General features: G+C 35.3%; 1 protein-coding gene across 2 annotated transcripts in view; it reads right to left on the minus strand.

The window, feature by feature from the left end:
• The window catches only part of LOC145683487 (uncharacterized), a 134,650-nt gene extending 107,254 nt beyond the window's left edge, over window positions 1-27,396 (minus strand). The window contains exon 1 of one of the 2 annotated variants that reach the window (XM_081754821.1): window positions 27,293-27,396. In XM_081754821.1, coding sequence (XP_081610947.1) covers window positions 27,293-27,394 — 102 coding nt within the window. In that variant the 5' untranslated portion in view covers window positions 27,395-27,396. Of the gene's footprint in view, window positions 1-18,795; window positions 18,933-27,292 lie in introns of those variants that run through there. The other variant, XM_081754823.1, reaches the window with a different exon arrangement.
• Window positions 27,397-27,709: the final 313 nt, after the last annotated feature.

Genomic DNA, 27,709 nt, shown 5'->3' on the forward strand with positions numbered 1-27,709 from the left:
AGAGTTTTCTTTCGTTTGCCTGGAGCAATTCATCATGCAAGGTAGATGGGAAAAGCAATATACTGTTTAAAAATATTTCTCTTTCGCCAACAGTTTCGTTTAACGAAGCAAATAGAAACGGGTCTTCGGAATGCATGAATTTTTCTGATGCGACTATATGTCCAAGCTTGATTTAAATGTGATCAAGTATCCCATTCATCATTACAAGACCTGCAATTTTTGAAAGCTTTGTACAGTTATAGGCAAATAGATAATGAATTATCTGAAATGGCTCTTTCTAAATTTTCTCGGCATCTCTGGTACTTGAAGGAGGAATACGTAGCATTGGAGTTTTTTGATGATGGAGTTAACATAGTGGAAAAACAAAAATTGGTAGAAAGAATTAAAACTGTAAGGAGAAACCGCTAAACAGCAAAGAGGCTTGACGCAAGGATAATACCATAAAAATTCTTTCGAAAAGAGAAATCAGTGATTTTGATACAACAAACAATTTTTTCTCGTGAGATTTAAAATACCCAAAGGGTTTCTTGTGTGTGATCCTATTTCATGGTCAGATAACAATGACTATCTTCAAGGAAAGACAATAGTTAAATTCATCTCCGTAATAAACGATGCAGCAGAAAGGGGAGTGAAATTAACAGAAGATTACAACATCGTTTTTACGAAAAATGAGTATCAGAAACAGTTTCTTTTGCACATAGTGAATTCTCATAGATAATCATTTCCTAGATGTGACAAAAGTGAACTGTGTAGTATATAAGATTGAAAACCTATTGAAAACTTACCCCAAAGCTACAGTACTACATAAATAAGGGATATTTCAATTTCTTCTATGTTATATTTTTTCTTTTTCCTCATAATGGTCTATGAATCATCTTGATGGAAAAACTTATTGGTAGTTCGTGGGGAAACAAAGATTTAACTTTCTCTAGCAGTTTGTTTCCAGTTTATGTAAAATACTTCCAAAATTCTTACAAATCTGTGGTCCATAACTACAATAAAATAACATTACATCCAAGCATTTCGTTTTTCACACGTAATAACTCTTACAAGATTATTGGTAGCTTGAAAATAATACGAGAGTTGTGCTTCTAGGAAAAAGCCACCTCAAAATAATATGTAACATGACCCTCTTCCTATTTGAAAATTTTGACCTGAATTCAAGATGGCGGACTTCAAGATGGCCGCCATAATAATGCTATACAAAATTAGGTTGTTCATTTCCTCTAGTTCCATTATCCAAGACATCTTTCCATTCCCTTAAGCCGTTTGTAAATTACAAGAGTTTATTCCAGCTTTTCCCCATATACTATGTATTGTAAAGGAATTCAAAATTTTAGGTCGTTTGGGGCACCATTTAAAATTATTCAATGGATCTAATTTTTCTCCTGGCTTAATTTTGTCCCATATGGTACCATTTTAGGGGGTGAGTCCAAGAAAATTCCTAAATTTATTTTTCCCCATATAAATAAGGACCACCCTAATATATATATATATATATATATATATATATATATATATATATATATATATATAAATATATATATACACTTTTTAACTTGGTTGTCCCCTCCCTAGAAGAAATTCTGGCTACATGCTTGCAAACCGACAAAATGAGTAAAAAGAAATCGTTCTTCAACGGTATCTTATAACAATTTAACATTTTATAGAGGGAGCTCGAAAGGTGATTTAAGATAAACAAGGAGAAGGTAGCGTGGTTTTGGCACTTACAAATTTATCTTAAAGGCTATTTCCACGCGTGACGCACTCTACAAGGGAACATGCTCGTATATTTTAAACCTTAACTATGGTAATGAATGTAAAGATTTTTAAATACAAACCACTAAATATGATTATAGAAAGGACATCCTATAGTTTCCACATATTGGTATTTTTGTATTTAATTATTAAAATACCAGGTTATATTTATACACTAAAACGTGACTCACACTACAGAAAGGGAAGTAAAATTTTACTCATATTTTAAATTTAGGGAATCTTCCTCCGTATGACTTTACAAAATGTATTTTGTACATAAACATTTTCCAGAAGGAATGCAGTGTTCTCACAACCACCGTTCCATTCGCACTTCACTGTAGTAAGCATATGACAATGGAATTTCTCTGTGACGCACACTACAGTTCACTTGTGACGCACACTACACTTCCTTCAATGACAACACTTAAATTTTCCTATTGTTTGGAATCTTATTGATTGTTTGAATTTGTTATTCATCGTACCTCGTACAACTGTGGAATGTATTTCCAAAACATGCTACTGAGGTAGCTCTGTTGGTACAGCGTTGGTTCGCAGTCGGGAGATTGTGGGTTCGATACCGCTGCTGACCATTCTGACGGGTTTTTCTGCTTTTCCCTCAGTCTTACCAGGCAAGTGCCGGGATGGTACCTAGCAAATCCACTTTGGCCGACACTTTCCCAAATCCTTTCCTTAGTGTAAAATTGCCTCTGAGCCGTATCTGGTGTTCGTTAAATAAATAAACGCATTTTGGTGATTTAATAAGCATAATGTTTCTTTTATTTTTTCAAATGCCTATTGATACCTGCAGTAGTTTCGTTTCAATAATGTTTCTTAGAAACCAAAACGCACTTTAAAAAAATAGGAAACTGAGGTATATGTGGAAAAGTATTCGAGAAATGAAAGGGCAAACTCAACTATGCTTATTGAGCGACCAAAAAAGGATTTAGCATGTTTCGGAAATGTGTAGTTTTCGCTAAAATTTATTTTCATGATTATTGTGTTTTCCGGTACATTTTCTTTCAGGGAACCCCTTCTTGGCCTAGTGGCTAGCACGCTTGATTTCGGATAGCGTGGTCCCGGGTTCGATTCCCGATGGGGGTACAGTTGAAGGACCAAAGTGGTTATAATTCCACTATAATCAGTAGGTCCACGTAGTCTTTAGTCTAGCAGGCATAACCGTGGGACGTTAAACTAAATCAACCCAATTTTTTTCAGGATTTTAAAATAATTTGCCTCGTGACGCAGTATAAATGCATGCTATAAAAAACGGGTAATTTATTCTATAGTTTTTTCATCACTTCCTTTAATGTTCCTGACATTTTCTCTTTCGGCACTTTGCCAGTCTCATCAATAGTCTATTGTTGATAGGTGATTTCCATATTCGTGTCCATTGGTTGAGTAGAGTTTAGAAGCGAAACGAACTTTGGTAATTCACCACATTCTTGTCAAGTATGAAACATACAGGTCTCAGATTCATCGTCGCACACTACGAGACGAAATCAGATCATTTGTGCTGTTTGAAAGAAATGAACATGAATTTAACAGTAATCTAACATTCTCGTGATTGATACACAGAAAGATTTGATGATGTTCGCGTTCAGCAGACGTGTTTCGGCCGAAGTTCACAGAATTTACATCTTCCAATCTCTGTATCAGGATTCTGTTTTTTGAACTGTTTCACGGAGTGTTAGAAACGAGTATCGTTTTTGAACTTTTTGTTTGCCGAATGAATCTCTGATGATTAAACAATCTCGAAGTCCTAGTGCCTGGTAAGATATTGCATCGCTTAAATAAAACTGAATAACTGCTTCTTCAGTTGCCGTTTTTGATGAACTTTAATCTAGTGTCTTGGCTGTTTTTTTTATTGTCGGTTGCAAACTGTTGAAACAATTGTTTAACAACAACCTTACGCTTATTGGAACTATGAGGTAGGCTTCTTTTAACTTTAGCCATAGCTTTCCATATGAACACTGAGATGAAAACACTTTGTTAGGTGAAGATGCACTGGTACTTGTTTATTTAACATAGCATCAATAGCTGTGCTTAATTTCTTTTTCTGACGATATCGTCTCATTTCTTCCCTTTTCTTCTTTCGCATATGCTCCTTCTCTTCAATTGTAATATTTTTCTTTTTCCTTTCACGTCTAATTCTCTGTTTTCGAGTCTCTTTTCTTCGAAATTCGGCATTATTTCCGGACGTACACCGTGCTCTGCTTTACGTTGTGCAGCAGTTTTCGCCATGCTTGAACGTGACACACACTACCCGTGACGCACACTACATACACTTCAGTAATTGTAAGTCTGTCTTTATTTGAGTTTCCAAATCAATATCACGGCAAATAGTTGCTCTATCTATCAAGAAGGAAAATTGAAAGTATTAAACCGTTACATGCAATAACTAACTTTCAGCAGGAAAAAATGTTTTTTTCTCGTGACGCACACTACAGCACAAGACCAGTTTTCTAATATGAAATACCACTTAAACAGCTGAAAGTAGACAACATTCTCATATGTAGTGATACAGAATACGGCACTCTGCACTCAAAATTGTTAACACCTTTTTCTTCTCTTCTCAATAAAATGAATGATCGACAATTAAATGTCAGTCGATATGCCTTTCAGCTTGTCTCACAGGCGGCCATATTGGATCAGCACTGTTGTCAGTTCAGCACTTTACAAACTGCAGCAAATTATATAGCATTCATAATTTTAGACCTCAATCGAAGATATGGGTGACAAAAACAAGCGAAACACATAAGTTTAGAAAATACACTTTTGGTGTACATTCCCGTGGAATTACCCTAAAATAAACTAGACTGTCAACCCTGAAGAGACGAAGCAGCTACCGTTTTCTGAGAGGTTTTACAAAGCGAGTATTATTTGGCCTTTTAATCGAACACAGCTCGTACTCCTACGCCTCTATAGGTTGATGCAAGGAATATGGATAACATCCTTGTTACTATGGTTGTTTTTTTTTTTCACGTTGTCACTGTGTAACATGATTAGACCTCTTCTATTGACCAATACTCAACTTATCGTAGTGTTTCGTGCATTTCGTCAATTTCTTGACTTCTTGGCCGTGATGAATTCGCCTAGATTGAGTGTTATAATGGATCAGTGTAACGACAAAACATCTCGCAGTCATCATAGTTTCTTGAGTGAAGCGTTTGCTCCGGAATCGTTTTAGGGGTAGATGCGCGACCTAAACATTGACAAAATGTGTCGGTTGCCGTACAAGATTTAGTTTTCCTGTCGTGAATATATATGAACACTGGATAGCTTTCGTCACGGAAAGGCAGCAGCAGTCTAGAAGAGATTCTAACCGCCGATCTCTTTGCATTTCGGTCAATTTATCCATCTTTTCACCTTTTCTAGTTTCCACAAATGCCATACTGCAGCAAAATAATCAATGCTTATTTTCTCTGCAATCTCTCGTGTAGTTTGGCACGGATCTGCTTCGGCGATCAGCTTCATATCGTAGTCGCAAACAACCAAACGACGTTCGTGATCTTTCCAGTGGCGGAGCCAAGGGAGGGCCAAGGGGGGCCAGGTCCCCTTGCTCAAATTCTTGCCCCCCTAGTGCGCCCCTCCACACACAGTGTGATGCTGCTATAGGTCGCCAAACGGTGAGTTGGCAGTGGCTACAAGTGAAACTACTTCCAAAACATCTCTCGACAACAAAGTTACGAACTGCAGAATACCGTTGCAATAGTCTGCGTTCCAAATAAAATAGCTCCACTCGTTTTATTTTGTAGTACGGCAAGATCTAATTCACGGAAATCTGTGGGATGCTTACATTTACCTCACCACCTGGACATTCATTTTAACCTCTGTCCCTTATCTAGTTATCTTCTTTGTTTTTGACAAAGAACCAGAAAAATAGCAGAATCAGTCAGCATTCTCATTCGCTTCAATGTTGAAAGTCATACTAAAATATGATATGCTTACTTAAAAATAACATGCACTGCAGTAAAACATTACACTTGCATTGGACGAAAGAAGTCTTCGTACACTAAGTAATTAATTTCCATTGATTATGGCGACATAGAACAAATGCATAGCATCCATTAAATAATTTGGCATTATTATTATTATTATTATTATTATTATTATTATTATTATTATTATTATTATTATTATTATTATTATTATTATTATTATTATTATTATTATTATTTACCAAACAACTATTTATTGATTATTAAAAATGATTAAACAATCATATTTAGTTAGGTATGGTAGATGACTTCAGATTATATTATTTACTGACCGACAGTATCCTACGTTGACGTATCTGTGCATAAGAGGTAGGTTCTAATCTTTTCTTTGTAGAAGTTAAGTAAAAGAACCTGTTTTACCTCGAAATACTTAATTACAATCTTATTTACACAAAGAGAATTCTAACATATACAAGATGATATTAATGATGCTATTTGCATATCTGAGTTACTTGTCACAAAAATTAATTGCGCTAGGAAACTAAAACTAGAAAGCTCAGACTGTCTTTCTTAGCTAACTTTTACAAGTGGTAGCAATTGAAACTCACATGAGTATATAGTAACCTCTCACTCGAAGTCCAAGGTTAATCTCTTTGAACATGGCTAAAAAACGACGTCTCTGTTCCTTCCGTTTTCACTCTCCCCCTCTGCCAGCCTGAATCCCCATTATATTACCAAATTTTATCAGTCTTTAATTTCAAATTAAGTGCTTTATGATTTTTTTGCAATTAAAAAGTCTCATTAGTTTCTATCACCGTTGTCCCTTAGGACACGTTATTATAACAAAGGAAAAACATTTTAATGGTTCCTCTTGATTACTTTTCAAGACTTTTTCTTGTAATTCACTTAAGCACTATCACTTTTTACACTTTATCATATCCATTTATTCCTCTTTTTTTCTTTTTCATAAAATCTGTTTTCAATACATTATATTATCATGCGGTATTAAAACAAATCTGGAACTTGTGATATTTATTTACCTCCATCATTCCATCCGGACAGATCACACAAGGGAATGTTTTCGGGCTGCTAAAATTTAGATTACTGGCGCCATGCTATAACTTTGAGTTTCACCTTACCTCAAGTAGATGCAGACATGTCAGAAGGTTTGATTCTTGTAGATACACTAGTTCAAACGCTGTCGAAGATGAGGTCTGGTGAATATGACTCTCAAGGCACAATATTCGAACAAATTTATCAAGAATGTTTGGAGATGTGCAAAGAAAATGGTCTCGAATTCCAGAGCCGGAAACAAATAGAATATAGAGGTTCCTCGTGGAAACGAACTAGACATACGCCATCGAAATATCACAAATTCATTTTGGATGGATCTCTTCCATCATTAGATGCAGAAAACGAATTTTCTAAAGATAATATACTAAGAGACATTTTTCTGCCTACTACTGATAGGCAATCACTGATATGGAAAACCGCTTTGTATCATGTAGCAAAATCATCAGATAAATCACCACTCTACATCCAAAAAGTGAAAACTTTTTTTAAATTACAACATTGTCGAGCCTGTGGTCCAGCATTATGGAGTGATCTGCAAACATTAAAGTGAGAACTCAAAATCCTCCCAAAGACAATTAAGTTGTATGAAGACGAGAAGAAAACCAAAGCGGATTGATCTTCTTTGTGTCTACAAAAACGCATTCAAAAGTTAGGTATCATCTCTGTGACTATATCAGTTTCTAGTGCTACATGTGAAAGGTCATTCTCTTCTTTGAAAAGATTAAAGACTTGTATACGCAATTCAATGACTCATGATAGGTTGAAAAACTTAGTGTTACTTCATATTGAGAAGAAAATTGTTAAATCGTTAGATTTTTAACAAGTTATGGATAAGTTTGCTGCTGCTCACACGAATAGAAAGATCCTCTTTAAGTAGAGGTATGAACCTATAAGTTATTTTCTTTACCTGTAAAAATGTGTTTGCTTTCACTTAAGTCAACCAGCTACACATATTTTAAACACCGTGATTAAATAACTATTTACTTATATTAGAAATCAATTGCATTAATGAATCCTAGTTGTTTGAGGTACTAAATTCTTACATTTTCACTGTTTTCAAAAGAGTAAAATCATGAACAACAAAGATGGAAACATTCATCTTCTTGGGCCCTTCATTGCCCCCCCCCCCCTGATAAAAACACTAGCTACGCTACTGGATCTTTCTCACTATCCTCCAAGCATAAGTCATTACAACAGAATTTTCGGAACCAATCTTCCATTTTATAATCGTTCACACCGTCTTAATTTAACCCTTACTTTAATTAATGTTTCGAATTGTTTAGGCTTCTCTGCGACCGAATTCAAATATCGCGAAAGCTGTGTTTCAGCTTCCTGTCCACTCAGGCATGAAAATCGACGAATGCATAGAGATATTTCCAGGCCCGTATCCACGGGGGACTAGGGGGCCTGGCCCCCCTAAATTTTCACTGGCCCCATAAAATTTTCACTGGCCCCCTAAAATTTTTACTGTAGGCTTGCAAATTAACTATAATATGGTGATGAACTATAGGGATGGTACCGAGACCGAGACTAGTCTCGGTCTCGTCTCGGTATCGTCTCGAATTATCGTGACGAGACCGAGACCGAGACGGCCTTTTATATACCGAGACGAGACCGAGACCGAGACGGCCTTTTATCTACCGAGACGAGACCGAGACCGAGACGGACCTCTATAAATCGAGACGAGACCGAGACGAGACTTAGGCCAGTCTCGAAACTCTCGGTCTCGTCTCGAATATTGATATAGACAACTATTAAGATTGACCTTTACTCAAAATTTCTTTCGTTGCTGTATTAGGTAATATGGGAACGGTTGACTAATGTTCAGTGGCGTATTTAGGGGATGGCTATCGGACTGAAGCCCCTCCCGAAATAGATTTGTGATCATTTTTTTCGCATTGCACGTACAACACAAATATTTCTTAAATCCACTGCTGATGTGTATAGTCATCTGTCTCTCTCTCTCCCTCTCTAAACATATATATATATATATATATATATATATATATATATATATATATATATATATATATATATATATATATATATATATATATACTAGCGGATCCAGGATATGATCGAGGGAGGGGCTAAAGCATAGTTTGACACAGTGGCGAGCGACCGGTGGTTTGTGGTTTCGGGTGTTGCAGTACGAACGATCGGAGACAGAAGATATAAAGTGGACTAATTGACTAATCAGCATAAATTTAGATGCAAATGATATGTGACATGTGAAATTAAATAAAAATCTGTTTTTAAAAAATAAATAATGCAGAACATTTAATCCGATTAATCACCTTATTTAATTAGTAAGCTCATTCTTCTCTCTTTGATTGGAACAAATCTGCCTAATACATGCTGGTTGAACTCTAGTATTCTTATTGTCACGTCTTTTTTGATGGAAAGCATAACCAATGGTGACAGTGGCGGCGGTTGGACGTTAAAAGTGAGGGGGCAAGACATGATCTGAATATTTGTATATAAATGTTAGTTTTCCTGTTTGTTTCTAACATTTTGTTTGACGAAAGGTTGTATAACTAATAGGATACTATATTTTCAGTTAAAATACCGTATATAATATATATCGTATATCGTATATAATAGTTTATTAAGTAAATTGAGAAGAACAAAGCAAGTAGATACTAGCCCTTTGTACTCTTAAACAACGAAAGTGTAAGAAGAGATTTGATTCCTTGCTCATGAACATCTTAAAATTCTGTCTGGAAAATTGTGTGATCAGATTATTTAATAAATTTGCAAAACAAATAAATAGAAAGGATAATATTAATCATAGTAATGAATAATGATGCTTGTTTTGCTAAAGTTATATTGAAACTGAGGATTAATGAAAAACTTAATATTTAATTCCACACATGCTATTAAATGTATGTTATTACTCTTAGAAAATGAAAGGCAGTAAATACTACAAGCATATGCTACGACATTTAAAGAAATATTTGCTTTTGCAACCTCTTGAAATATGTTCGTTGCCATTAGGTGCAGTTTTCACTTTCTTGGAACACATCAAAACACAACAATACTTAGAATCAATCCACACTTCAGTTATACAAAATAAACTTAAAACCTAGAATTATGTTCAATTTACTAAATTTTATTGTAAATACACTCGTACATCCTTAAACACAACACTTCACTCGTATATTACACTACAAAACAATGGAAAAGGTAGAAGTTGTTTCTTATCACGCTCTTTTTAATCGATATTCCTTACTTTAGAAAGAAGAAAAGACATTTTAGGAACTGTCAATTTTTGTGCAATTAAAGAATAACTTGTGAAATAGGCCCTACTTTTTTGCATATTGTTCTTTCGATTAGCTTCAAAGCGGCTCACTAACATATCGAGTCCTTGTAAGAAGAAATGAAAGTAAGCTGAAATTGTGCTCCAATAGGTTATTTTTTGGGGTTATTTTCTGTGGCGATTAAAACGCAATTACTGTAGCTTTCTTTACTCCACGGGAAGACAACCAATACGTATTCACGCAACAGAAAATATTATATGGCAGCATTTTTTCCTATTAATCAGTAACACATACAAAATCGTTACATTTCCAAATGAAACTATATACATTAATTGGTTACTTCAAAAAAGTGCGGGGGCAACTGCCCCCCTTTGCCCCCCCTAATCGCCGCCCATGAATGGTGATAACCTTTCTTTTGACATTCAATTTCTTGAAAGTGTCTATTCTTTTTGATGTGAAAAGGAACTTTTCTTCTTTTACTGACGCCATAGGTACAGTTAATATTAATTGCAGAAACTTTGTAGATTCACTAAATATTTTTTCTAGATTTTTGTGAACAATTCATTCTAGCAAACTCAGTCCCTGACAGTGTAGACTGAAGAGAGTTCGTAGCAAAGATTAATGTTATAAAAAAAAAAGTACATAGAACACGCTTTATTCACAATTTATCTAGGAAAATTTCAAATAAATTGTGGAAATGTACCTAGTGCATACAACATTACTGCCATAAGGTGTCCTGTAAACTTAAACCGTTTTTTTTTTTCGAACACTCTCCTGAATTGCACTTTGCTTGTTTTGTCTAAGCCTTAATTGTAAGTTTTTTCTCAGATGAAAGCTGGCCATTTTTTTTTTTTTTTTTTTTTTTTGTAAGTTGTTTACAGAAGTCATGATATGCAATTCATTCAGAATTTGTAGGTTATGTACAGAATTAAAGCACACATAATAAAATTAATAACTAATAACTTAAACAGCTGATACAAAAGAGATACTAGTATATGAATTGCGAATGCCACATATTCATACATAGGGCTGTAAACTGGCCGGCTTTTCATTGGCCTGGCCGGAAAAATTGCTGTTATTTTGATTAAAGCCGGTGACGGGTACAAACTTCTCACCAGCCCCTTTATAACCGTTTTTTTTTTTTTTTTTTTTTTCAAATTTGTATCTAGTTCGAGGTACAGATATTGAAAAGTTAAATGCCATTCTGTAAACTCAAAACTGTTACCTTTCACCATCTATCAACGATTAATATATTTTTTTCACCTGTTTAGAACATTTTAGAGATATGACAGGGACTGTATCAGGGAAAATTTGAAATTTACTTTCAAGGAATTTTATACATTTATTAAGAGTGGAAAAGGACTTCTTAAAGCAATTTCCTATAGTTGAAGTAAAGACTATATGTTTAAAGAGTGAATTTCATTTTCCAAATCCAAAATTGTCACGTAAAGATTATTATACTTTTGTTCATCTGTTTCGATAATTTTAAAGGAATGGTAGTTACTGGTAAATACAATAATTTGATCAATGCCGATTGATCAATTTCAGTTTCTCATTTATAGCACAATGTATCTATTAAGCTTAATAGTGAATGTTCTAAGGACATACAGAATATATGTGTTAATGCACTTTCGTTCACGATAGTACATTTCCTTTCCGTGGATAGGTCCGAACAGAGATACTTCACGCTGAGACCTATATCACAGAGAATTTTGAGGAAATGTCGTTTTTTTTTTATTTTACAGAGTTGGTAACCCTATTCATATATCAACACACACACACACACACTTGTGCGTGAAAGAAAAAAGAACTACATTCCAAATCATCCGTCTTGGTTGTTACGCAATGCACGATGAACACAATATACTTCCACATGAGGCAAAACAATGTTTATCAACGTTCTGGAAAGCAACCTTGAAACCCGCCAGATATAGAAACATGTTAGCTGGGAGGGGTCCAAAGTATTTGAGGAAGGTCCAATACGTCTACGTAATAACGAACCTGTCTTTTACTGTACCCGAAAAGATAAGTAATTCTTAATTACTGTCACCTATATTTTTAGAAAAAATGATAGAACGATTATTTCTATAAGAAAAGAAAGAGTACATGATGAGACGTAAAATAAAATACTTAGCTTACATCAATCATATCTCTGTCAAACAAGTATAGTTCGTTAAGAAATTCTACAAATGCTAGTCGAGTTTCGAAATTTTGGAGAGGTCCGGACCCGGTGGCCCCCCTCTAACTAGTCCCAAATTCAATGTGGCGTTCCCCACTATACAGTTCTATCAAGAGTATAAAATATACTTATTTCATAAAAAAAAATATGTATATACTAATATACTACCCACAGAGGGGGGGGGGATTCTGCATATTGACTTATTAATATTTGGTTCACATATTACTGTAGAAGAAATTTTCATTATCTATATAAGCTACGAATTAACTTGTAAATTTGGATCTACTTTCATTTGATTTCTGCTCTACTATATATTTTCTTTTTTATTTTGTAATTCTCCTATCACTTTTATTAATTGTCATTATATTGATTTGCTTCAGTATAAGTACCGTAATATAAAAATATGAATGCATAAAAACAAATTCCATTTGTTAATTGCTAGTGAAATAAAATTCAGAAAGCTTATTTAGCGCGAAGAACCTTCTCATTCACTGGAAACCGTGCTGTGTTGCAGAAGCACTGCAACGACCAGTCCCTTTAACTTCTCAGATAGGGGAAAGGAGACTTAACATTTGCTCCAATTCCCGCGCTGAAGGAATCTGGTCGTTGCATGCTCGCTGCAACACAATATAAATTAGAGACTCTGTGTTGGATTATTTTTCGCTTTTTAAAACGGATTAACGAAACGGACAGTTAGAGAAGTAAAAAAATGTGTTATTTAAAGTATATATGGGAGTATCAGAAAGTATTTTTTCTGTTCTTTATTACTATTGCTATTGCTAATAATATTTTTTTCTTGAAATACTTTGGTCGTTGCGCAACGCTGCAACACTAACATTAGCCGCCACTGGTTTGACATTTTACCCAATGTAAAGAAAGAAGTAGGATTGAGGCCCATTTTATACAGTGTATAGCTGAGCGTCAAGGGGAGGTATAACCCCTTTAACACTCCCCTTGTATCCTTGCCTGTATATCATATCTAATATAAGTAAAAGGAAGAGTTTGTTTGTCTGTGTGTCTGCGTGTCTGTCTTTGTGATTGCCTGTGTGCGGCCTGGGGACCAGACGAGAGTCCAAGAGTTACGAAATTTGAGTGACAAGTATCATGTCCCAGGCCTTAGACCAAGAAGAAGCGTTTTTTTTTTTTTTAATTTTGAATGAGGGGCGTTTACCAAGACATGCAAAAGTAGTAGAAAATGACCGATATTAATGTCGAATACATAGTTTTCGCAGTCGCTGAGATGAATGATGATACTTCCATTAGCGATGACTTTCAAAGTCAGCTGCCAGTGCATGCGGGTCATGATTCACTTGCGGGGGAGGGGAGTACCGACTAAAAAATAATACAAAATGACCGATATTAGTGTGAAATAGTTTTCGCGTTTTCTGAGATCAATGGTGAAACTCCGGTTGCATTAACCTCCAAATTCACCCCATTCAGCTGCGGGCCGAGTTCACAGGAGGGATACCGAGACATGTAAAAGTAATCCAAAATGGCCGATATTAGTGTCAAATGTATAGTTTTTGCGGTCGCTGAGATCAATGGTGTCACTTCCATTAGCGATGACTTTCAAATTCAGCTACCAGTGCATGCGGGCCGGGGTTCACCTGCTGGGGAGGGGGTACCCAGACATGCAAAAATAATACAAAATGACCGATATTAGTGTCAAATGCATACAGTAGTTTTCGCGGTTGCTGAGATAGTGATACTCCCACAGGCATTGACTTCCAAATACTGGTCCCATGCGAAAAATGGGTATTTCATCTAGTTATATATAATAGTCATATATATTAAAAATGCTGAATTTTTTTAACATGCTGTGTGAAATATGGAAGGGAAAATTCTTCCAGATACTCTGCAATACCACTAGATAAACAAGCAATGTTGCCAACGCAACATAAAGTTGTAATTTCTCAAATTGCACTGCGTTTGATATTACATATTTCTGTTTAGTTAATTTAGTTTAGTGGGTGCGTTTTCTCGGGGTTCTCTCGTTTCCTCCCACTTTCTTCATTCCACCATTTCATTCATCTCTCATCATCACAGTCTCCTTTAGCCTAATCGGCATAACCGTGGGACATAAAACTCAAAAATTTCATTTCATTTTTTAATTGAGTTTAACGCCTCTTTCAGCAGCGAGGTTATATGAGACTGAACCTACTGATTAACGTTGAATCTAAACCACATGAGCTCCCGCCGGGAATCTAACCCGGGTCTCTCACGCCATAGGCTAACTGCTTAGCCACGAAAAAGCTCTACATATTTCTAATTTAGATATTAAATTAAACCACAAAAGCACATATATTATTCAGTGTAACAAAGGACAATACATATCACTAACATCAACATTTTGGAGATCTCTAATAACTCAAATGGCAGGAACATTATAACATTAGTGTTCAGTAGTTTTAATTACAACAAGTCGCAGTTACATTATTTTAAGTAGTGTTGCGAACTTAAATAAATTGCTAAATATTATTATAAATATAGTGCAAATAACGTAGCTAAAGTGCAAAATATTTTACAATTACTCGTAATTTGTTTTATGGTACAAGAATGTTTTCAAAACACGATATTTTTCATAGTCTTTGGGCTACTTATAATGTTATTGTCAAAGTTTTCGTTCCAGCAGTACATGTAAAAGCAAATTGTAACTGAAATTAAACGTAACTGACAACTTTTCAGTAGCACTAGTTGTTCTCCCTAAGCCTTAGGCCTGGTGTATTTTTTAGATTAAAACACTGCTTTATTAAACTTTCAATTACACCCTAACTGCATTTTATTTGTTATAGTTTGACCACTGACCACCGACCACCTCAAACTCGATAGCTATATGCAATTATTCAAAGACTTACAGTTAGTAATACACATTGTGTTGATTTTTGTTTTGTTTTGTTTTAGTTTAAGGTTTCACGATTATGCTAGGGCGGCTAAAGGAGACGTGGAGTTACTGATCATAGTTTAATCCGAAAAACTTCAGTCGTTGAACATTATCGCCACTGGGAATCGAACTCGGAACCATGCGAACCAAAATCAAGCGTACTAGCCATTACAGCATTGTGTTGATTTAAATAATTGAGTCAGTGTTGCCAGATCCGAAGATCAAAAAGTAGCGTGTCTGTGCTCCAAAAGTAGAGGATATGAACTATTTGTAGCCCAAATATATAGAAATGTGAATTATTTGGCAACTAATGACTGGTACTAATGAAATAATTTTTAAAATAGATCGGAAAATGTTATGGACATATTGCAAGACGAAATTATGATCGATAGACGAAAACAATTTTAGATTGGATACCACGTGACAAAAACAGCCTAGGAAATGTCAACATACAAGAAATTGTGACAAAATCAGGAACCACGGGGGAGTAACCTGGAAAAGAATTACTCAAGATAGATAGTTGTAGAGAAAACTTGGGAAGACTTCATCCAGCAGTGGATTGATAATGCTTGATTATGATAATGGTAATGATTTTATATCGAGACCTCAGAGGTAAACTAAACCAAGTCATAATTTCGTAATTTTACAGGAGAAGCGAAAAACCGGTTCCTTAACTAAGATCTATAATACTGTTTTTCAAAGTATACTAAGTAGTTACAAAGTAGTAAGATGGCTTTAGGCTTACATTATTACACCACTAGAAAGAACATAGTCTATTAAAAAAATATTCTAACTCAATCTGACCAAAAAGTGACTTAACATAGTCTACCACTAATGTTCATAATGTTCATATATATATATATATATATATATATATATATATATATATATATATATATATATATATATATATATATATATATATATATATATATATATATATATATATATATATACTGTATAAATTTACTAGGTAAGGTAGGATAAAATTGGATCCAAAATTTAACGAAAGTCATACAGCGAAAAAAAAATATATATTTTTGACTATTTAATACTTCATGTTGCTGCAAAACTACGAAAATGAATACAAAAGAAAACTAGAAAGCTAAGAATAACTTGTTTTAGCGAGAGAGAGAAAATAGATACAGCTAGCTCGAATTACCTATATACTTATATAATATGTATGTTCATGTTTCGCAAGTAATTTTCAATCAATATAAAATTTCAACGTAATGAACGCACGATTGATTTTCTCGAATAAAGATCATATGCACCTCTAAGAGCTCAGGAATAAGTTTAATCTATGTTACGGCAGTGAATATACGTATGCGTATGTAATGCATTACAACTTTAGGAACTTGTATAAGAAACAGAATGTACTTAAATTTAGACGCGAACTATGCGAAACATCTGACTTTGAATCTAATTGTTTCGTGATGCAACCCGAGGCCACACATAGCAAAGATGAGTGCCGTAGCCCCCATCACAAAGTTCAGGAATTTTGTGTTATAAGGTGTCAATTAAACACGTAGATGTAAAACGGTAATAAAGCATTTGATCAATTTTAAACAAAATATATTGTAGTAATAATTTACCCTATTTGTTCAGATAATGAACATTATATTATGCTTTTAAAATGACAGTCAAAACAGAATGTATTGGATAATAAATGAGAAATTGTAAAATTTCAAATTCGGTACGATTAAATACATTCATGCTGCTATGTGTTGCGTTATCCGTTAGAATGTATTGAACAATTCTTATTTTAAGGAAGGAAATAAACTACTGTATAGTACTGAAGTTAATTTAATAGAGTTTAATTTATAGGCAGTACTGAGGCCATATGAGAATGTCTTTTGCTGAAAGTGAAATATGGGTTACTATTAGAATTTTATCCCAGATATGATATACCCACTGATGATTGAAACTAGAACACACGCATGGAAGGCATCAGCACTAGCAAATTAGCTCTGAAGAAGTACACCATACTATAATTCTAAGTCAAGAATAAGGGCAAAAATAAAAAGCAGAAACGACACACTTTATAATAATAATACTTTTACAATTTTAATTTCACCTATTTATTTCGAGACTTTCGAGACGAGACCGAGACGAGACCGAGATTTGGCCCTCGAGACCGAGACCGAGATCGAGACAAGCATTTGTTTACCGAGACGAGACCGAGACCGAGACGGCGATTTTTGACTCGAGACGAGACCGAGACCGAGACAGCTATTTTTAAACCGAGACGAGACCGAGACTGTACAAAGTCTCGTCTCGTCTCGTCTCGATACCATCCCTAATGAACTATAATATGGTTGGGTCGGCCCCCCTAAATTGTACCGCCCCCCCTTCATTTTTGGACTGGCTACCGGTCTGGATACTTCCTATAACATACGGTACCTTACAAAATGTTAAACATGGGCTTTCAAACGATCTTAACAATGCATACAAGAAGCATGATTTATGGCCACTTGTATGTGTCAAACTGTAAGTACCCGAATTAATACATTATTTTGCGCAACGCATCTCAATAAGACATGGCAATATCCTATTTGTTTGTAATCTATTAGAGTATCACTCGTTTATGCTTGGAAACCTCCAGAAAAGTGATCACTTCATTTTGTGTCATGCAAATCATACTAGACGTAGTCATAGGCTGCCACTGTATGCTGCTCAAGCTTGTAATGGATAACATCATATCAGTGACTTTTTCCGGAAATCTGTCGTTTTCTCCCACATTCTCATTTCACTATTCTTCAATAGTCACTTACTTTCAAGATCTTGGGTTTTTGGAGTATTCTTTTAGACTTCCATTCAAGCAGCTACTGCATCGTCACTATTTATCCTAGGATCATGGTTCATACTTCATTCTCTTCAGAATGGAGAAGGCTTTCAAATGGTATCATTTACATGCCCATACCATTTACCAGAAGAGGGAAAAGTGATGTCAAAGGGAAAATTTCGGTGGGAAAACATTTTTTTACACTTTGGGCCCCTCTGGAACGGCCCTGTGTGAACGTAGAGATCTAAAAAAAATCATGGTCATGGTTCGCACATCATTATCTTCAGTATAGAACTGCCTTTCAGACGGTAACATTTGCGTGTCTCCATCATGTATCTGAGGCGGGAAAATAGTGAAAAAGGGATTTTTGGTTAAAAAAAAATATATATATATATATATATATATATATATATATATATATCCATTTTTTTACCTTTTTGCACCCTGGACCCCCTTCCGTTAACACAGAAATCTGAAAAAAATCTGGTAAATACTACTCAGTTGACTGAATGTTTGTGCAAAATGTCAATCAAAATGTGGAGATGCAAAAATAAGCCCATCAAAAAATAATGAACATAGACTTAATAAAGGAAAATATATTGTTTAAAGTTATGACGTCATCAGCTCCTATGTCTCCACGCAGGAAGATGTGAAACCATACGTAACGTCTTCTACAGTGCCTCTGGACTTGAAAAACAAAACAAAACCGGACGAAAAAGCTCAAATAGAAGAGTTATAACGCAATGTATCATGATACCATGAAACACACGGAGGGTACAAATTGTACCATAAGATCCCAAAAGGGGTCTCCTTAAGCTTAGAGTGAACAATTGCAGGAAGACAAACTAAAAACTTAATTTTTATTTCATTTAAAACTATCTGATATAATTATTCTAAAAAGAATAAGATAAATGACTCACCAGCAACATTTTTGAATTTTGTAGAAATATGTCCCAAAAAATCTAATTATTATAAGAGGGACTAGTACCAGGTAGAAAATAAAAATAAATAAATAAATAAATTATAACTACTACTGTTTTCCACATGGAAACACAGCTATTATTAATCCAGATTGTTTAGTTTATGAAAATAATCCAGAATTAATTAGTTCAAATACACTTGATCTTTACTTTCTTTAATAAAATTACAGTATTGTAATATCCCTCACGCGGTTATATCTATAAACATCAACATGCACTCCTATTTATAAACAAGACCACATGCTCTTTTACTGAAAGTTACCACATGAGGCAGACGGCAGGACTCATCGTTAGTTCTTGGTAATGTGATGGAAGAAGAATACCAGTGTCAACGCTACTGAGATGGTATAAAATGCCAAGCATCAACCAACATCAGTCTCGGCTGGTCAATTCCGTTCTCTTAGCTTGCTAGGAGCTCTGAGGCGTCCTACTCACTTTGCTTACCTAGAGCGTTGGGGAAACTCAACTCTTTCCTTACCTTGAGTGTAACTCTGACAGATTCCTAACCTAACTCAAGCCTCCTAGCTTGCCAGGAGCTCTGAGGCGTCCTACCCACTTTGTTTACTTAAAGCGTTGGGGAAACTCAACCCTTTCCTTACCTTGAGTGTAGCTCGGAGAGATCCCTAACCTAACTCAAGCCTCCTAGCTTGCCAGTAGCTCTGAGGCGTCCTACCCACTTTGCTTACCTAGAGGGTGGGGGAACTCAACCCTTTCCTTACCTTGAGTGTAACTCTGACAGATTCCTAACCTAACTCAAGCCTCCTAGCTTGCCAGGAGCTCTGAGGCGTCCTACCCACTTTGCTTACCTAGAGCGTTGGTGAAACTCAATCCTTTCCTTACCTTGAGTGTAGCTCGGAGAGATTCCTAACCGCAACCACCCAGAATGCGTGGAGCTTTGTGATTTTCCTTTCCGTCTAGCTTGCTTGGAGCTTTGAGGGAATGGGAGAAAATAGTCTCCCTTGTGTATTTGCTTTAGTTTCTACCTAACAAGATCATTTTACAATATTTTTACTATTACACCCAGCATTTATATTCTCTTTGATAAAGAAAGTGTACGGTAAATCCAATTAAGTAGTGATTGTGAAATTAGAACCTTAGATGTTAGAACTTCGCGAAAGCTATCGGGACATGATAATGTTCATTGCAAACTTCTTCTAATAACATATTAGACAATATCAGTAGAACTAAAGTTGTTAAAAGAGTGTGATATTAAAGGAAGGATTTCTACTATGTGAGTCAGTAGATGAAAAAAAACTTAGAATGAAACGTTGAAAAATTTAATTGACTTCTTTAAACTAAATAAACCTAAGAAATGCCCATACCAATGGGGGTTGACTTTACATTTAAACGCCATCGGGTGTATCATTATATATCTCAGCGATAATTGGACACTAGTTGTCGGTCGCTTTCGCACTTCTCCCTTCTCTTTCTTTAATGATGAGGGATGAATTTGTACTTAAACGACAATGGGTTTCACTATTCATCTCATAAACTACAAAAACTATGAATTTGAAACTAGTATCGGTTGTTTTTGATTAATTGTATAAGTAATCCGTTTTGCTCCAGTGGAAAATACTATTAATTTTGTATATATACTTGCTAAAATACCTGTTCTTCGATCAGTGAGAATGCGTCGTGGAAGTATTTGAATACTCTCACCCCTTAGAATACGCATTTCAATGAAAGTATAATTATAATGCGTGTTGTTACTCCTTCGCATCCCCCAAGTTCCGCTTTTCTCCACCACATGTCGATGGCAACTGTACTTGCATTTGAACGTCATCGGGTATGTCACTATTCATCTCAGTGATGACGAAAACTATGGTTTAGACGTTAATATCGGTCGTTTTCTGTTATTTTTACATATCACCCCTTCTTACCCCCGCCTCTGAACCCTTCAACTCTATGTGTTATGAGTTTGGAATTGGGTATCTAGAGTTTCACTATTCATCTCAGTGACCCTCAAACTAAGGATTAGAGATTAACATCGGCCGTTTCCGGTTATTTTCACATGTCACCCTCTTCTCACCCCCGCACCTGAACCCAACGAGATATGAATTTCAACTTAGTGGGTATCTGGATTGTCACTATTCATCTCAATGACCCCACACTAAGGATTAACAATAATATCGGTTCGTTTTCGTTTATTTTTACATGCTCCTCATTCTCATTACTACCCTTTGGAAACATGCGGATGGTGAATAAATTTGAATCTAAACGGTACAGGAAGTATTACGATTCGTCTTGTCAATTCCGAAAACTATGGACTGCATACTGATATAGTTTGTTTTGAGTTGTTTTTACATGACTTCTCTTCCAATCCCCACCCATCACTCCTTCTCACGTCTCATGCCGATAATGTGATAAGAATCTAATTTAGGTTATGATCCATTCATTTATCATCAATAATCAAATTCGGTGCAGTGGTCTAGGAAGAGTTGGTCGGTCAAACATTCTTGCATCGCATCTTTATTGATAGAAGAATGTCCCCTTCACCTCATAAAAACGGAAATTCTCAAGAACGCGGGGATAAATTGAGAAAAATCCGTTCTCTGGACAGCGGTATATTGTATAAATGCTGCTTGCTTACTACATAAATAAATAAGGAGCATACGTTATCCGTATGCTACATAGGCACTGCCCTTAGATGTTACACCATGCCGTTGCAGAGTGTCTGATATCTAACAGTCTTCCTTATATTACATACATATATGTATGTTACCTTCGTCAGCTATATGTTATATACATCCATTTATATGTGAGTTCCTGACCGTTTATATTGTTTCATACGGAAAGTACGTACAGATGGAACACTTATACAGAAAGAACTATAAAACATGCATTTTCAGTTATACGTTTGCTGTACGTTGTCCAAAAACTACAGGATTTACAAATGTAACATACGATTTTACTTACGCCACATACATTTTTTCTCAGTGTACCTGACTATTCATTTTTAATGAGAAGTTTGTATACCAAATTTCATCTTCCTAACTTGTCAGCTGGATTAAATGGATGGGGTGCATCCTGGAGGTCCAACCCCCCAAATCCCGACTTTTCTGTAAATATAATTTAATTTTAGGGGGGATTTTACAATTTATAATGTAATTTATTTTCGTATTGAATATCCCCCATTAAAGTTTTGAACTCCTCTTGAAAAATATGTTAATAGCTTCGCTCTTAGAAATTGATTTTTATGATAATAACATGATAAAAGACCAATTCGAAGCAATTGATAACTATATCCAAAAATTCATTTCAAAGGTTAAAGTGGATCACCACCCGGAAGTCATTACATATTTTAGCTCATTCCCTTAACTACTGAGCAATGAAACGTTACATATTATAAATATTGTACTATAAGATATAGCTATGTTTCAGCTAAAACACAGGACACTGATTCATTTGGTTCTGTCTTATGATATCGAAAAAGGTAACAATTAAAAGAAAATATTTGATTCGTTTTACAATGAGCACACAAGATGGCACTTGCTATTAGATCTTACTAGAAGTGCTCGTTTTTATGAAATGTTGATTTGTGTATCTAAAGTATGTTACAGGCGTGTGATCGAACGAAGTTTAAACTAGCGTTCATTCAAACGCCTTCAATATTAAACTTTCAATTTAAACGCAGTTCCAGGACTTTCTATTTCATTGCACCATTGAAAGTCGAAGTTCAGTAGGCCTACATCTCGTTTAAGTCAACTTCGGTCAATTTGTAAAATCGACTCTGATTTGTTGCCGTCTTTTGTTTCTAATCTTCGTTTAACAAAGTAACAAATGAAGAAAGCATGCCGTGTGCCGGTCGCATTTTTGCCGATCCCAAACGTTTCAATATTCGCTCGCCACCCTGTATTATTTTCACGCGTATACCTATCGAATTCCTTTATCATGTAAAGTGTACGTAAAAATTTGGACAAGTCTTTAATTTGCCCATTTGATGTCGAGAACAGAACCCAACAAACGCATGCCGGGCTTTCTAACCTGTTCCTACTACTACCATTACTTTTACTATGGGTCCGTATAGTAAAACTGCAAGTTTAGTTTAATGAAAAAAGTGTTATGAAAATTTTAAAAAATAATCGGTAAATCACTTTTTTGAGTATAATTTTTAATCTTATTTTAATGAAAAAAGTGTTATGAAAATTTAAAAAATAAAAAAAACTTTCCTTGGGCAGGGTTTGAACCATCAATTCCAAAAATTATTTTCATTACTAGCAGGTTACGCTAGCACGCTCGGCTACGGAGGCAGACAACACTTGGCGTTTACTTTTTGCTAAATATATGTCATGACTCTTGATGTCCTATCTATATCGGCCAATAAAATCAAAGGATACCGGAAACGTTTGGGATCTGCAAATATGCGTGCCAGCCTTTTCGACTTCTGAGAATGTGTGCATAGAGATTGTGTGAGTAGTTTAATTTCAGTGATCGTAATTGTGATGGACAAAATAATGAAACCACGAGCAAAACATTTTTCCGAATACTACAGACTGACTTGGATCAACGAAGTTTAAACCCACAAATTCGGCCGTTCAAGCTAAAACCAAGTTTATCCAACATTTGACCGAGACTTAACCTTGAACGTTGGTAGTGCAACAGACATTTTCACCGAGCTTGGTTATGACCCTCGTTCAACAGTTGAACTTCATTGGTACACACGACCATTAAAGTAACAATCTTATTACTAAATAGATATATTGTTTGACCGTTTTTCGTGTTATGTTTCACATTTTATTTAAATATTAATTTACATTAAAGGAAATAGATTTTGAGAAGAAACGTACGCAGAACGCCATAATGTGGTGTTGCCAAATTTGTACGTTTACTCTGATAGTTGCAATAAGAAAATTCCTGGATTCTAACGTTGCAGTTCGAGAAGCGAGACTTAGCTGTGAATTCCGGTAAGGGTCGAAAATTAATTTCTCCAGTAAGTATCCAAGCAGAATTCCATGATAACTTCCTTTATAATCTGGCATAGGTAAACACTCGACACTATCTGGCAATGCCACACTATACAAGCAGCGTTTAGCACAGCACCGAAAACACCTAGTGATCCACCTTAAGCTCTTTTCTGGTCATTAGATCACGCAGACAAGAAGATTCTCTCTTTTACATGATATATATTGGATTGGATTTGAGTTTAGAGTCGCTTTTAGCAGCGAGGCTATATAAGACGTGGACCTATGGCTTAACGTAGGATGCGAACAGTATGATATTCCATCGAGAATCGAGACTGAGTTTCCCGTGGCAAAGGCATGTACGCTGACCATATAGCCAAGAAGTAACAGGGTGGACCAATCATCTTAAAGCGCTCTTGTAGCTTAAAGAACGCTTCAATTTTGCACCGTGGAAACATCGGGAGGAAAGTTTCACTTACTCTTTAATACCACAATATTAACAGTGTTACCAACCAACAAAAGGTTATAATTTTTTCAAATGTCATTATATCAGGTTATTAAAAATTCCAAACATATTAAATCAAAATATGTAGCCTAATACCACACTTATTATTCTGCATAGCATACTATGAACTACGCTATTACAAACCAACAAATTTTGTAGGTCTCTACAACAGTAAAATCGCAAGTGAGGCAGATGTTTCAATACACATTCTAAAGTATCTTGCTGCAGAATACTACAATCGTAATATGATGTATTTCAAATAAATAAGGACAAAGTTACAAGTATTTGAAAATTTAATTATTTTCTTAAGTCTTTATTTTTTTAGAATAAAGTACTAAGATAAGTATCACATCTAATCATGTAGATAGTTTCCGACAGACGAAAGATCATAATGCCGTTTACAGCAAATTAATGCCTCAAACTGTTCTGGAAATAGGAAAAACATGGGTGGAGATTGTTATATTGATTAAAATTACGTATTTGTGAAGAATTTTTACGATGATTATCGTTTTTCTTTGATTCTTTAATATTACAAAAATAGTTTCTGATAGTTATAATAATACCAACTTCTCGTAATTGCACGATTTTAAGCAGGGGTAGAAGTAGGGGATCTGAAAATGTAGGGGACGCATGACGTCACGCTGTCCCCCATACCTGTCTTTGCCCGTCATATTTTTTAGGAAGTGGAGGAACGTCATAGTGGCAATATTTTAGAAGTGGGGAAACGACGTCCATCTACATTCTTCCTCACGTTTACCTTCCGATTTTAAGCAATGCTGCAAACTTTAACAGTTATCTATCATATCTCTGAAACTGTTTGAGGTGTCAAATTGCTGTAAACGGCATTATGATCTTTATTGAAATCCATCCACTAAGCACTTTTCAAAAAAAAAAAAAAAAAAAAAAAACTTTTGAAAAAAACATTTTAAATCTATTGTAACTAAGTTTCTATTTATTCAAAACATCTCATATCATGATCATAGTAAACAAAGCTAAAATACTATTAATGTGCATTGCCCTGTCCGCTTCACTTGAGTTATTACTGTTATTTAAGCCTCCAAAACTTGGACGTTCGTGAATGTTTGACATTGTAACATCTCTAGTTTGCAACACTGAACAATACGTGTAGTATTGTATGCTTGCATTTAGTATGTAGATTTCAGATTTATACTGCCGTAGTGTCATTTGAAAAACTACAACTTTATCGTGACTTAGCTACACTGTCAATCGGGTTGTACTAAGAGGTATGGTCAACAATGTATCCCTGGCAATATTTACATGGCGCAAAATTTTAGCGATTTCTATTAGTTTAGAAGTTGTAAGAACGTATCAAGGTAAATAGTTCACTCTGTATATACGTATGTTCCAATAATAGATATACGCTTCGAACCTACAATACCGACTTTCACTACTTCTATATATATTGAGTACAATCGTAAAGTGTAAATATACCGGATGTTCAGATAAAACATTCAGTGCTTATAAATCTCAAATGGTTGGAGATAAAAGAGTGAAACAAAAGCTATGCCAGGGGGTTCATTGAATGGAGCTCTTTGTTTACGTAACAGAACTTAATATGAAGCCCAGGACGGTGACTTGAAAATTCTAGGGGGTCGTGGTGGCTCAGTGAAAGAGCATTCACCTCCGGTGCTTGGGGTCCCTGGTTCGATCCCAGCTCGCGCCGTGTGGACTTTGTGGTGGACAAACACCGTGCTCGTGAGTTTTCTCGGGGTTCTCCCGTTTCCTCCCACTTTCTTCATTCCACCATTTCAGTCATCTCTCATCATCACCGTCTCCTTTAGTCTAACCGGCATAACAGTGGGACGTAAAACTTAAAGATTTCATTTCATTTCATTTGAAAATTCTAAATAGAAAGATAAGTAATATTTTTACATCATTGAAAGGACCATGAGAAAACAAATAACTTTTGTAGGAAATAGTTTTTCGTGTTAAAGTAGTTTTTACGAAATGGCTACCGAAAAGTTGTGAATTCTTGCACGGTCGTATAAAAGTAATAGTTAAAATGGTCTCCATTTCATGAACAGTGCATTACACAAAAATATTTCTTTCTACAGAAATTGTTTGTTTATTTATTAATTTATTGATGTATCAAATTATATATTGCCCTTACCATTTAAAATTCAATACATATGCAATTTTATTATGGGACCCTATGGGACAATCAGAGCAATCTGATATGTTACTGTCTGACTTTCTGTTTATCCTTTTATTTCAAACCGTTTGCGATTAATAAGCGTTGCATGTTTTATCTCAAACACCCGGTATCATATAATTATTAGAAAGCATAACTACATGTATGTGTCATAAAAATAGAAATACCAAAACACTGTTTTTTGTCTTTTTCATAAAGATGCCCACTTTGATTCGAAAGTCTTAATTTATCGAAAAAGAATTTTAGGAGAAGAAGAATTTTAGGAATGATCAAAAAAATGCATCAAAGATTGCGATCTTGACCAGTAATTAGTTTTTGGATCAGAGGCCGCAAAATTTTTGAACAGCCCCTAAATCGAGTTTTCGTATTTTCTACGGAATAAGCACATCATACTGAGTTAAGTCATAGTTTGGGTTTAGTTACACTGTAAGTAGCTCTCCAGATATAAGGTGCACAAGAAAATTTTGGATTGAAATATATTGTTAGTTTTTGGATTGTGGATGCCATAAAATTTTCGAACGGCCCCTAAATCGAGTTTTCTTAATAGCTACGGAATAAGCACATCATACTGATTTAAGTGATAGTTTGGATTTGGCTACACCATGTGTAGTTCTCCAGATATAAGACGTACAAGAAAATTTTTGATTGAAATATATTGGATCTTTTGATGCAAAAAAAAAAAAAAAAAATCAACTAAAGAAATAGACTATAGTGAAATTGTGCGTTTTCGTGCTTCGAACATGCAATTTTGTATTAAGGAATCGACTGAGGTACTTTTAAATTCCAACCGATAATCCAAATAGGGAACATGTAAATTATTTTTAAACAAGCAAAATACAGTTTATGATATCCAAATACCTTAGTATTTGAGTTCCAATCGCTCCGTTGTCTCCAGGTCTCGAGGTCTCGTATAGCAAATAATTTTATTGTGTTTCCCCGTCCTAGTTGAAAAACTGGCATGCGCAAAACATGTTCCTTCACGTTCTTTATTATTGAACGACGGTTTAACATGCTAAGTTGTACACGCTACTAACTGGTAAAACTTTCTGAATAAACGTGTTATTGATCAATCATTCATTCACCTTTGAATTACTGGCCCTCTCCCGTTGCCTTCGTAGCTAGCGCGTGCGCCTGTGGTGCGCACGTGGTCCTGGGTCAGTGTTTCTTCCAGACATGTTTTTTTGGGGGGCACTGCCCCCCGGAGGAGACCAAAATAATGCGTCTACAATATAATAATAAATAGAATAGTAGCAGCAGTGCCCCTCGGAATACTAA

This window comes from Thermobia domestica, chromosome 4 (genome assembly GCF_964235325.1).
Source record: "Thermobia domestica chromosome 4, izTheDome1.hap1.1, whole genome shotgun sequence".
Lineage (NCBI taxonomy): Eukaryota > Metazoa > Arthropoda > Insecta > Zygentoma > Lepismatidae > Thermobia > Thermobia domestica.